Source organism: Bos indicus x Bos taurus, chromosome 14 (genome assembly GCF_003369695.1).
Source record: "Bos indicus x Bos taurus breed Angus x Brahman F1 hybrid chromosome 14, Bos_hybrid_MaternalHap_v2.0, whole genome shotgun sequence".
Classification (NCBI taxonomy): Eukaryota; Metazoa; Chordata; class Mammalia; order Artiodactyla; family Bovidae; genus Bos; species Bos indicus x Bos taurus.
In genome coordinates, this window is record NC_040089.1 from 81,363,162 (window position 1) to 81,375,419 (window position 12,258).

The 12,258-nt window shown below is 42.6% G+C and overlaps 1 protein-coding gene across 6 annotated transcripts in view; it reads right to left on the bottom strand.

Moving 5' to 3' along the window:
* Positions 1-2,526: 2,526 nt before the first annotated feature.
* TAF2 (TATA-box binding protein associated factor 2) overlaps positions 2,527-12,258 on the bottom strand; it is an 88,320-nt gene continuing 78,588 nt past the window's right edge. For 3 of the 6 annotated variants that reach the window (XM_027561681.1, XM_027561679.1, XM_027561684.1), the window contains one exon: positions 2,527-3,872. In XM_027561681.1, coding sequence (XP_027417482.1) covers positions 3,580-3,872 — 293 coding nt within the window. In that variant the 3' untranslated portion in view covers positions 2,527-3,579. The remainder of the gene's footprint in view (positions 3,873-12,258) is intronic. The other 3 variants (XM_027561680.1, XM_027561682.1, XM_027561685.1) reach the window with 2 other exon arrangements.

A 12,258-nucleotide genomic window follows, 5' to 3' on the forward strand; every position in this document is an offset into this window, starting at 1 on the left:
CGACTGTCTGCTCCTGCGTGTACGAGGTCTGGCACGACCGTCTGCCCGTGTGTGTACGAGGTCTGGCACTGACTGTCTGCCCCGTGTGTACGAGGGCTGGCACGACCAGTCTGGCACTGACCGTCTGCCCCCTGCGTGTACGAGGTCTGGCACTGACCATCTGCCCCTGAGTGTACGAGGTCTGGCACTGACTGTCTGCCCTCTGCGTGTACGAGGTCTGGCACTGACCGTCTGCCCCCTGCGTGTACGAGGTCTGGCACTGACTGACTGCCTTCTGCGTGTACGAGGTCTGGCACTGACCATCTGCCCCTGCAGTCCTGGTTCTCAGGCCTCCACACTGGACTGCACTCTACACCATGGACCCTTTGTCATTCTGGTCTTTGAACTACACCACTAGCTTTCCTGGGTCCCTGTCTAGAAGATAACAGGTTACACAACTTCTTAGCCTCCATGATCATCTGAGTAAATACTTTTTAAACAGATATATGTTGTTTCTCTGGAATTGATTAATACAGTAACAAGGCACAAAATTAGCATAAAAGACTAGATAACCTTATAATGAAAAAAAACACCACTTACAGAATACCAAATGAAAAAAAGTACTTTATAATAAAGCTAAAAATAAATAGTATATTAATATTAATAGACAGTTACACTGATATCCCTAATAAGAATAATCAACCCTAAGATATCAATTCTAAGTTAACTCCTGATTTAAAACACAGCCAATATCAACCTACAAATGCAATTTCAGGGAAAGGCCAGGAAGACTCAAATATTAACACAGAAACATAAATCCACAACAATGGCAAAATTACAGGAATGGAAAATCAATCAGTGGAAGCCAGGGGGTGGGAGATGGGAGAGCGGACTACAAAAGAGCGACCTGAGGGAGTTTGGAGTCATGGGCCATGGTGGCTAGATACACAATTTCAAACATTTGTCAAAATCCACAGAAATGTACACACAAGGAATGAGTTCTACTGTATATAAATAAGTCAACCAGAAAAAAACGCACAACCCACAAGAACAGCCAAGAAACTCTGTAAGAGAAAAGTAATGAGGAGACAGTACATCAAAACATATCACAGTGTTACAATAATCTGAACAGTGTGGTATAGGCAGAAAGGGAAGAAACCCATGAAACCAGCTACAAAGCCCAAAAGTGAACCCAAATATATACAACACCTGCAAGTTAGAGAGTAAATCTGGAGTTTTAAACACATGGTATTGGGCATAGCATACTGGAAGGAAATAAAAAGTGGGTCCTTACCTCCTGCTGCTGCTGCTGCTGCTAAGTCGCTTCAGTTGTGTCCGACTCTGTGTGACCCCACAGACGGCAGCCCACCAGGCTCCCCCGTCCCTGGGATTCTCCAGGCAAGAACACTGGAGTGGGTTGCCATTTCCTTCTCCAATGAATGAAAGCGAAAAGTGAAAGTGAAGTCGCTCAGTCCTGTCCGACTCTTCGTGACCCCATGGACTGCAGCCCACCAGGCTCCTCCACCCATGGGATTTTCCAGGCAAGAGTATTGGAGTGGAGTGCCATTGCCTTCTCCAACTTACCTCCTACCTTCTATCAAAATAAATTCCAGATTGACTCTACTTGGATAAGGGACAGAAATCTGAAATTTAAGACTTTAAAACCAACAGAAAAAACTGGGGGAATTATTTTATAATTACGGAATAAGAAAGACCTTTGTTGGTACAACACAAAATGCAGTAGTCATAGTGACTATTGGAGACCTACAGGGACTTCCCTGGTGGCTCAGGGCTGGACCCCAGGGTCCCGACGCAGGGTTCGGCCCCTGGCCAGGGAGCAAGGTCCTACTTGCCCCAACCAAGGTCAAAGACCAAAGACCCTGCATGCGGCAACTAAGAACTGCTGCAGCCAAATAAATTAAAAAAAAACACACAAAAACCTATATAAAAACTATACAAAGATAAACATTGCTGCAAGTATCAATCATTTTAAAACCACATACGCTATATACCTGTATAAACTAACTCTATACATGTGATACTGGCCACACTAACTGCCTCTGGGGGAGAAGACTAAAGAAACTTACACTAGAAGTTTTATTATTTACGTGTAGTTAACTATAAAAATGAATTTTTTTCATTGTTTGTATCTATCCACCAGGTTAAAGAACGGAAAGCTCACCATAAAAAATGTTCCTGATGAGAAATATCCAATGTAGATAACCAATTTAGAGATATGTATAGCAAGCAGCTCCTAGCACCGCGCTTGCTATGTAAGAGGCCCTTACATTACATAGGTAGCTATTACTCATCACTGACTTCATACCTCACATAATTATCTGAAATGTATCCTCCAATCATCTGAAAATACGTCTCTTCTGCTGAGAGGACTCTGTCGCCTCTGCCTACTGAAACCATTCTTCCTAACAGGGCCATCTCAAATCCTACCTATCCAAAAGCTCTCCTCAAACTTGTGAACAGGTGTATTATATACACACAGAAAGAGAAAGGCAACAAAAGCTATGAGAAAATACAACGGCAAAATGATCAATTTAAAAAGTTATTTATTAAACAAGTATATTTAAAAGTCCAATATTGCCAAATCCCTTTGAAACATCTATTCTGGGAAGAAGTATTCTGTCAAACTTTCTAAATGATAAGGGAAATGATAAAAATAGAACAGTAACATTTTAGGCAAACAATAAAGCACATGGTAAATTTAGAAATAAAAAAAAACACACAAATATACAAACTATTGAAGTATCAAACCAAAATGTTTTGTATGTTTTTAAATACTGCTGGTATACTCACGCTGAGGGTCAAAATGTCTACATTTACGCTTATGAACAGCATATAAACACCTTTTTAAGGTACCATCCTTAGATAAATAATTTTAGAATATGTATTGGGTGTATTAATTATGCACATTTGGTAAACATGTTCTACATATGAATGTATTCACTTATACTTAATGAAAAAGGAAGTGATAATTTAAACATCTTGATTTGAGAACTGTGGATTTGGTAGTTTTGTTAAGTTCCAACAACATAATGACCAAATGTGCTATCAAAAAAGCCTTTTTTTTTTTAAAGCTGCCTCTGAAAACTTCAGCATTAGTTTCTACGGTTAACAGATACATACAAAAACATGCAATAGAAGAGCCCTCTAGAAAAGCCTCTAGCCTTCAGTAGTTCCAAATGGTGCCACACAGTATTTCACTGGCAATAGTGGTTTTACCACAGGTTTGGCAGTAGCTTCTGTTTAAAACATAACTTTGTACCATAGTATCAATCAAAGGCTTTAAAACATAATTGACTTTGGCAGTACACATGGAGACCATGATGTGACGGGGGCTGCCCGTGCAAATGAGGGCCTGGTGAAGCGTCTGCTCTGTGTGCGTGTTTCCAGGAAGAAACCGGATGAGATGGTTTACTCAGGACGATAAAACACATTTTCCTAATTAGGTTTCAATTGTATAAATAATATAAACCAAATGTTTAGAACTTGGTGACTTCTTCTTTCTTTCTATCATGTTCCCAGCTGACGAAGTGCTGGTTCTGTATGCTGCTCTGCACGCAGGGGCCGGTCCCCCGGCCCGGCTCAGTCTGACAGGGACGGGGAGCGCGCGGACCTGCCGCCGGCGGGGCTGGGGAAGGCGAGCGGCCCCCGGCCGCGCTCTCGGCCGTCCCGCCGGTGCTTGTGCTTGTGCTTGTGCTTGTGCTTCTTCTTCTTCTTCTTGTGCTCGTGGTGGTGGTGGTGGTGGTGCTCGCTGTGCTTGGAGGACGCGGGCTCCTTCCCGAACACCGACAGTGGAGCTGCCGCGGCCGCGTGCACACTCATCTCCAGAGGGGGCTGCTCCTTACCTTCAAGGTGAGAAACACTCACATGAATTCCTGTTGGTGACAAGGAAGGGGAACTCAAAGGGAGCTGGTGGCAGGACAGAAAAGACGACGGTTCATCGTGTCCATAGAGAAAACTAGGAATGGGAGAAGAATCCAACTGAGACATACAATTAGTTACACAAAGGTAACTTTTCAGCACTGTGACCGAGAGGTCAATATTTCAATTCCTTGCAGTCTATACAAATTATGATATAGACCAGTGTGCTATCAAACCATCTTCTGAAAATTAACATTTAATAGTTTAAAGTACTATGAAACAACAGTGACGAGATGTGTATGTTACAGATTAAGACCAGCACTGTCGATGGAAACACGGCTCCTTAACCGCAGCTCTGCTGGCTGCCAGGGCGGGGAAGGCAGCTCTACAGGCATCCTTGGTCTCCCCGCACTCCGCAGACACAGAGCTGCTACACATGAAGCACAAACGAAGCTGAGGCAACCCTGCCTTCAGCAAGGCCAGGGCAGCCGTGTCCCCACCAGCATTCGCTCACTTTGTGTCACTGTCACGTTTTGGTAATTTTTACAATATTTCAAAATATTTCCATCAGTGAAAAGACTGACTTGCTGAGGGCTCAGATGGTGGTTAGCATTTTTTGACTGAGGTATGTACACTTTGAAAGATACAACCCCAGTGCACACTTAACAGACAACAGTATAATATAAACATAACTTTCAGATGAAATGGAAAAACATTCAAGCATGTATTTTACCTCACCTAAAAATGGAGCACATGTCTTTGAAGGCTCTTTCTATTTCCAATGTTCTATCAATCTGGGGATCTATAATAGCGAGTAGTGTACAGAATTTCTTGCTTCTCCAGACCGTACAATCCTGGGGCCATACCCACAGAATCCTCTTTCTGTGTGTTATCCTCGTTAATGGTATCATTCTACATGCAGCCAACTAAGAAAAAGGTCTTCCCTGGTAGCTCAGTGGTAAAGAATCTGCCCGCAATGCAGGAGATGCGTGTTTGATCCCTGGGTTGGGAAATCCCTTGGAGGAGGAAATGGCAACCACTCCAGGGACAGAGGAGCCTGGCAGGCTCCAGCCCACAGGGTCCCAAGAGTAAGATGCGACTTAGCAACTAAACTACTACCACCAGGAAAAAAACGCCTAAGAATCATCTCAGAGCCTCTCCCTTGTAGATCTAGTTGGTTACCAAGTCTCGTTTATTCTTACTTACCAGAATCTCTTAAATCTGCCCCTCTATCCTATCTGTACTAATTCAGACCGCCTCATCTCACTCGGATCAGAGTACGAACCTATTAACTGGTTCTTCGCCTGGAGTGCCTTACACTTGGATCCACACCTTACACAGCTGCACAGCAGTGGTTCCAAACCAGGGGCAACTTTTCTCCCCAGGGGTTGTCTGACAACGTCTGGAGACACTTTGGTTGTCAGAATTAGAGTGGGACAGCCCCCAACTGCAAATAATTCTCAGGGCCCAAAACGTCAATAGAGCTGGGGTTCAGAGACCCTGCTGCACAGCTATGTTCCTAAAAACCCTGACCATGATCACCTGTTTAAAGACTCACATAGTTCTACTGGCAGAAGAAAATCCTTAAGACTTCAGTGCATCAATTTCTGTGCGTATGTGTATATGTATCTACTTTAATATGTATATACATATGTACACACACACATACGTGTATTTACCCAAACTAGACCAAGTGTTTCACTAAAATGGACTCTAATGCAGTAGTTTCTTTTCTTTTTTAAAGCATAAATTCTCAGAGCTAATTTTGATCCAATCCAGCCTCAAGCCATGGGTTGTTTTTTTTTTTTTCACCAAAAGAAGCATCACCAGAGAATTTTTCTAAAGATCAACTCTTAGCACTAATTTTACTGACAGCTTATAATCTGAATCTTGAATTTATCTTATCTTTCACCATTCCTTTCTACATGCTCTAGAACAGCCCTTTCACAACTCTGTGTATTTATTTGTAAATGTTATTCCTAGGCTTGGAATGGCCTTCCCTTATTTCTGGCCTGACCTGCATGTTCATTTAAAAAGTATCAGGAACTACATGGGAACTGGGAAAGTGGTGGTGAACTGGACCGATCTCAGCTCTCCTGGAGTTTACAGACTAGCAAAGAGAAACAAGTATCCCCGGATAATATGAGCAAAAAGACAAAACACAGAGTGAAACAGGCACGCAGCTGGAGACTTAGTTAGCAGTTAGGGCTGCCAGTGTGAATCAGAGAGAACCGCTGCAAGGAAGTAACATTTAAACTGTAATCTGAAGGAGGAGGAAGGAGAGGAAAAAAACATTTAGGTTCTTCAATAATCTACAACAGCTCAAATGTCATTTTGGAAGAAAGTTTTCACCAAACTTCCCCAAAAGAATTAGCTTCTACAACATAATACAGACGAGGAAATTAAGACCAGAGAAAGTAAGCAACTCGCCCAAAGTGGTGCTGGGAAATCTGAGCCACAAAACCTAACAGCCCGAAGGCAGAGCCACTCTCGGGACCACTCCACCCGCGTGCACACGGCGGGCACACTGCGCACGCTCGCCTGTCTCTGGCCCCTCTCACGAGACTCGGCTCCTGGAGGACCGGCCTCACCTCTGCCTCCCAGGGTACCGCACAGTATCCAGCATCCTCCACTTCCCCACAACTTGCTCAATGAAGGAATTAGTGTCACAAATTCATGTAACTGTTGCATTTCTTTTTAAACAGGATGTCAGGTGAACTCAGTTGAACTAAATGCAATTTAAAGGCCACTGATTTTGAAGGGAGAGGAATAAACTGAAACTATTAGTTTAGAAACAGAAACTGTTACCGGCCGTTCATTAAACCGGTACTGGCGACTGTGCCTCGTGCCAGGCACTACTCCAGCGTTTTGGGACAAGTGTGCGTGCTTACACTCCTGTCCTCAGAGATTATCCACACCGTACTACCACAGAATTACAGGATTATAGTCATGATTTTTTGAACGCTAACACTAACACAAAAAAAGGATAGAGAGATTATATACAGGAGCTAGTTTGGGGACCTGGCATCTTTTGCAATAATTAGTGCCCAGAAAAAGAAAAAATTTGAGAGATATCTGATTTACAGTTAAATATGCTACTATATAATTTAAATTTTCATTTCAAATGAACTACATAACTGTATTCTCAATTCTATAAATATGGGAATACAAGTCCCTACCTAACAGAATACACATAGCCAAGTGACAAGGGAAGTAATAAAGCCTCACAGATTCCTTTCAGCCCTATCCATTATTTAGTCAGGCTACATCAACAGACTGCAAAGCTTCCCAACTGGCAGTCTGCACTGCTTGAAGGCTGAGGTCCTTTTCTTCACCGAGAGAAGTTTTATCATCCCATCCTAACACCTGCCAAGCTACTTGGATTGCAGAAAAGCCAATGATTATACAGGAAACTGCACTTCCCAGTAGAGGCAACTGCCAAGCACACAACTGAGTGTCTTCTTTTCCAGGGGATACTATTAACCACTTCAAAAGTAAAGTCAATCTCTTGTTTGGAGGTCTTACAACCTGCATTCAAGACATACTGACTATAAATCTTACATTTCTTGCATATCAAAACTACCAGATATCATCTCATTATCAGTCAAAATGGCCATCATAAAAACATCTACCAACAATAAACGCTAGACAGGATGGGCACAAGGTAGGAACCCTCTTACCTTGTTGATGGGAACATAAACTGGTACAGTCACTATGGAAAACAGTATGAATGCTCTTTAAAAATCTAAACATATAGCACACCCACTCCTGGGCACACATCCACAGGAAAACATGGTCTGAAAGGATATGAGCACCCCAACAATCACTGCAGCAATGTTTGCAACAGCCAAGACGAGGGAAGCAACCTAAATGTCCTATTGACAGAGGAACAAATAAAGATGTGGTACATCTATACAATGGAATACCACTCAACCACGACAGAGGATGAGATGGCTGGATGGCATCACTGACTCGATGGACGTGTGTCTGAATGAACTCCGGGAGTTGGTGATGGACAGGGAGGCCTGGCGTGCTGAGATTCATGGAGTCACAAAGAGTCGGACACGACTGAGCGGCTGAACTGAACTAAACTGAGAAGAGAGTCGTAATGCCATTTGCAGCAACGTGGATGGGCCTGGAGACTGTCATACTGAGTGAAGTAGGTCAGAGAAAGGAAATAACTGTATGATGCAGCTTATTTGAAGAGTCTAAAAGGGATGATACAAAATGAACTTATTTACAACGCAGAAATAGACGGAGAGACTTGGAGAACAAGCTTCTGGTCGCTGGGGTAGGTGGGGAGTGGGGACGACAGCTGGGGACTCTGGGATTGGAAAGTCGATCCTGCTGTGTTTGAAGTAGACAGCTAACAAGGGTCCAGCTGTGCAGCACAGGAACTCTGCCAAACACCGTGTAAGAAGTGAAGAAGAACAGATACGTGTGTGTGTGTGAGCGCGTCACTCTGCTGGACATCTGAAACTACTACAACACTGTCAATCAACTATCCTCTAACAGGAAATAAGAAGTTAAAGAAATTAAATAAATCCTGCATTTCTCTTGATTAGCATAAAGTCTACTAAGAAGACAATGGATTAGCTAGATCCAAGGATAAAGGTGTTAGGGACTAGGGCTCCCAGGACAAATGGCCGCTTGCAGGTCTGGATAGAATATTTACAAGATGAGCCTGACACATCAGGTGTAATAGTAGAAAGGAAGTTAAACGTCTACTCGAAAACGTAAGAGTCAACTTAAGGGGTTCTCACCAATTGAAGTTGGAAAAATTTGAATACTGATAAAGATAATAACTTCTAATGACTAGAAGTGACTGATCACCACTGGAGGATGTTAGCCAATTTACTATTTTGAAACTGACTAAATACACAAACAGGGAGGCCTGGCGTGCTGCGATTCATGGGGTCGCAAAGAGTCGGACACGACTGAGCGACTGAACTGAACTGAAATACACAAAGAGAATCAAGTCTTTTCTTTCCTTGGCTATATGAGCTATCCCAATGGATAACACAGATCACCCAGCTTCACAGAAATAATCAACTTATAAATAAAAACAGAAAGATGAATTAGAATATCACAATCTTGCAATCCTTACTGAATTAATGGACGGATGCTTTGAATGTATTAGTGGCTAATCTCATATAAAAAGTCAACTAGACATGGTGCACTTCCAGATGGAAGAACACACCACCATCCGAAAACCTGAATCCAATTAAGCTTCCAGATACAACTACAAATTTAAAGGAAATACAGAGGACTCTAACATTTTAATTATACCACAGGTATACAATTAGCAAAACACAGACTTGAAAACTACAGATCAAAACTCTGGTGTTTACAACAAATACATTGTAAAGGGGGAAAAAGAAAAAAAAGATGGACTGGAAACGTTTAATTTTAAAGATGTAAAGGATGTATCTGCCAACTGCTTATGTGGACAAGGATTCAAACAAATAAAGCATTAAAAATAATGGCATTTATAACTCAACTGAAATGTACACAATGACTGAATATTTAATGATACAAAAAACCTTTATATTTTAAAGTACAAGAATATTATCATGGTTATCAGTTTTTAAAGTCCTTATCTTTTACAGACACACACAGAATTATTTATGCATAAAATGTGAGATTTGTTTCAAAATTATTGAGAAGGGTAGAAACAGGGTGGCTATAGATTAAACAAGACTGATCATTTCTGTAGCTAAGTAAAGGTTAGAGGAGGTTCTTTATACTACTCTGACAACTTCACAGTTCCAATAAAATCATTTTTTAAAAAGAACAACACAAATTAGCACTATCTGTAAAAATGATTAAATGCTTATATTTTTAATTTAGAAAGTTCATTCCTAGAAACATATCCTACAGATGTGCTCATGCATAAGTGCAAAGAAATATATACAAAAATACTCATTAGACTAGATCAGATAAAACCTAGAATTACTCTATCATCATACTAACCTTCAGCTCTTTTAAGTTTTCATTTATATAGACAATATATATTTTTTGTTTAATTTCTTTTCTGAATAATTTTTACCAGGTCTAATTCAACATGGTAAGAAAGTACAACTTCTCTCTCATGTGAACCGGTTCTAACAGTCAGATGTGAGCTTACTTTCATACTAGCATCATGATGTGTTATTCCACAGAATCTCTATTGGAAAAAATGTGTCTATTACCATCCCCATGATATGAACAGTAACATGCACAACTCCACATACCAATCATTTTAGGGGTTTACAAGATGCCTCAGCACTTGTCCACTCACGGTTAGGCAATACTCACTTAAAAGCTAATGAAAGCCCTTTTAAACTAAAGCCCTGTGCTATTCACCTGAAACTAACACAACACTGTAAACTGACTAAACTCCAAAATAAAACAAAAATTAAAAAATAAAGTTAATGACAGCACTTTTAGTGACTCAAAACATATGTCTCTATTGCAGACAGAAGAGACTTCAGGAAAAGAAGATACAAGTAATTCACAACACTGTAATTTGCCCATTTCAAGTTACAGAGAAAGAACACAACAGACGTTCAGTTTTGTTGTCCATCTAACATAAAGTCTTTCCTAGAGGCCTGCGAGTTCACTGTGGATAAGGGTTAGCTGCAGTCAATTTAACAAATGCAAAACAAACAGAAGAGGTGTTTAAGACAATCTTAATGTAGAAGCTTTCCAGCCCATTTGATAAAAGTGCTGATAACAGTGAGTACCCTGCTAATTCCATTAAGTTCATCACATTGGGTATATGTTTATATTTAACATAAAACCTGCAGTTTCTGTTAGGAAAAGTCTGAAGTCTGTTTTTCGGGCTCTTCAAATTTAAAAAAAAAGTGTAGAATTGTGTCATTATAATTTAAAGAAAAAAATCCAAGTCTTTTTTTAGTTTCAGGAAAGAACTCTAGTCTTCCCCCCGCCCCCCCCGCCCCCACCCGCCAAAAAAAACCCACAGGATTTCTGTACCATGACAGTGCCTTTCTGACTGTTAGGTAACCAGCAACCCCTTCTCAGCACTGCAGGAGGTCTGCTCCTCCCTTCCGGCAGAAAGCAACCCCAGGGGTTGGTTCCCCTCAGCCCCTCCTGTCACGCCCCTCCCTTGCTCCCAGTGCAGCCCCAGGCGTGGGCATGGCGGGGGGAGGGGAGGGGAGGGGGCGCCGGGCCGAGGAGAGGCGCGCACAGCGCACCCAGCCCCGCAGCCCGCCGCCGCCGCCGCTTCCCTCCCCAGCTCGGGAGAAGGTCAAGTAAAATGACGATGAACACTCCTGCTGCTCCTCTGTTCTTACCCCAAGTGGCTGAACTCACCAAACATACTCTACCCCTGCCCTAAAACAATCCCTTCCAGGGACGGGGGAGCCTGGTGGGCTGCCGTCTATGGGGTTGGACTGGGTTGCACAGAGTCCGACACGATTGGAGTGACTTAGCAGCAGCAGCAGCAGCAGCAGCAGTGAGTGCAAGGGGGAGGGGTTGGAGAGCACATGGTGACCTCTGCTCTCCTTGGCAGGGTCCATCCCTCCCAGATGATGCCTGCACACATCCCAGCTCTCAGCGGACATCCGGCGGGCCCGCCCTAGGGCAGCCAGCTCAGAAACAGCGAGCGCCAAGCCTGGAGCCCAAGGAGACACCGTAAATGAGGAAGCAGACTGCCCAGTGGAACACAAAAGGGACCAATGGAGTGGAAAGCACATCCCAGCCTAAAGCACCTCAGTTAACTCTTTTTCTAAGAGAAGCTGGAAATGTAAATCTTTATCTGTAATCTCTTCATTTTTAGTCAACTACTTCAAAAATTTTTTAAGAATTCTATAGTCAAATAAAAGGTGCTTTAGTTGGATGAGCTTGAATAAGGCCCTGCAAACCTACTTGTGAACTTTTATCTAGAATCACCAGCGATCTGAGAGAGCTCACTGTGCCCCTCACCAACACTATGAGCCTCCCTGCCAGAACCCCAGGCCAAGGTCGCTACCACAGCAGGAGACCCCCAGCTTCTGTTCCTCTTTTACTGCCATCATCATCTGGGCTGGGTTAAAGCTGTGCTTCTAACATTCCAAAATACAAAAGATCTTCACAACCAAGATAATCACGGTGGTGTGATCACTCACCTAGAGCCAGACATCTTGAAATGTGAAGTCAAGTGGGCCTTAGAAAGCATCACTATGAACAAAGCTAGTGGAGGTGATGGAATCCCAGTTGAGCTATTTCAAATCCTGAAAGATGATGCTGTGAAAGTGCTGCACTCAATATGCCAGCAAATGTGGAACACTCAGCAGTGGCCACAGGACTGGAAAAGGTCAGTTTTCATTCCAATCCCAAAGAAGGGCAATGCCAAAGAATGCTCACACTACCACACAATTGCACTCATCTCACACGCTAGTAAAGTAATGCTCAAAATTC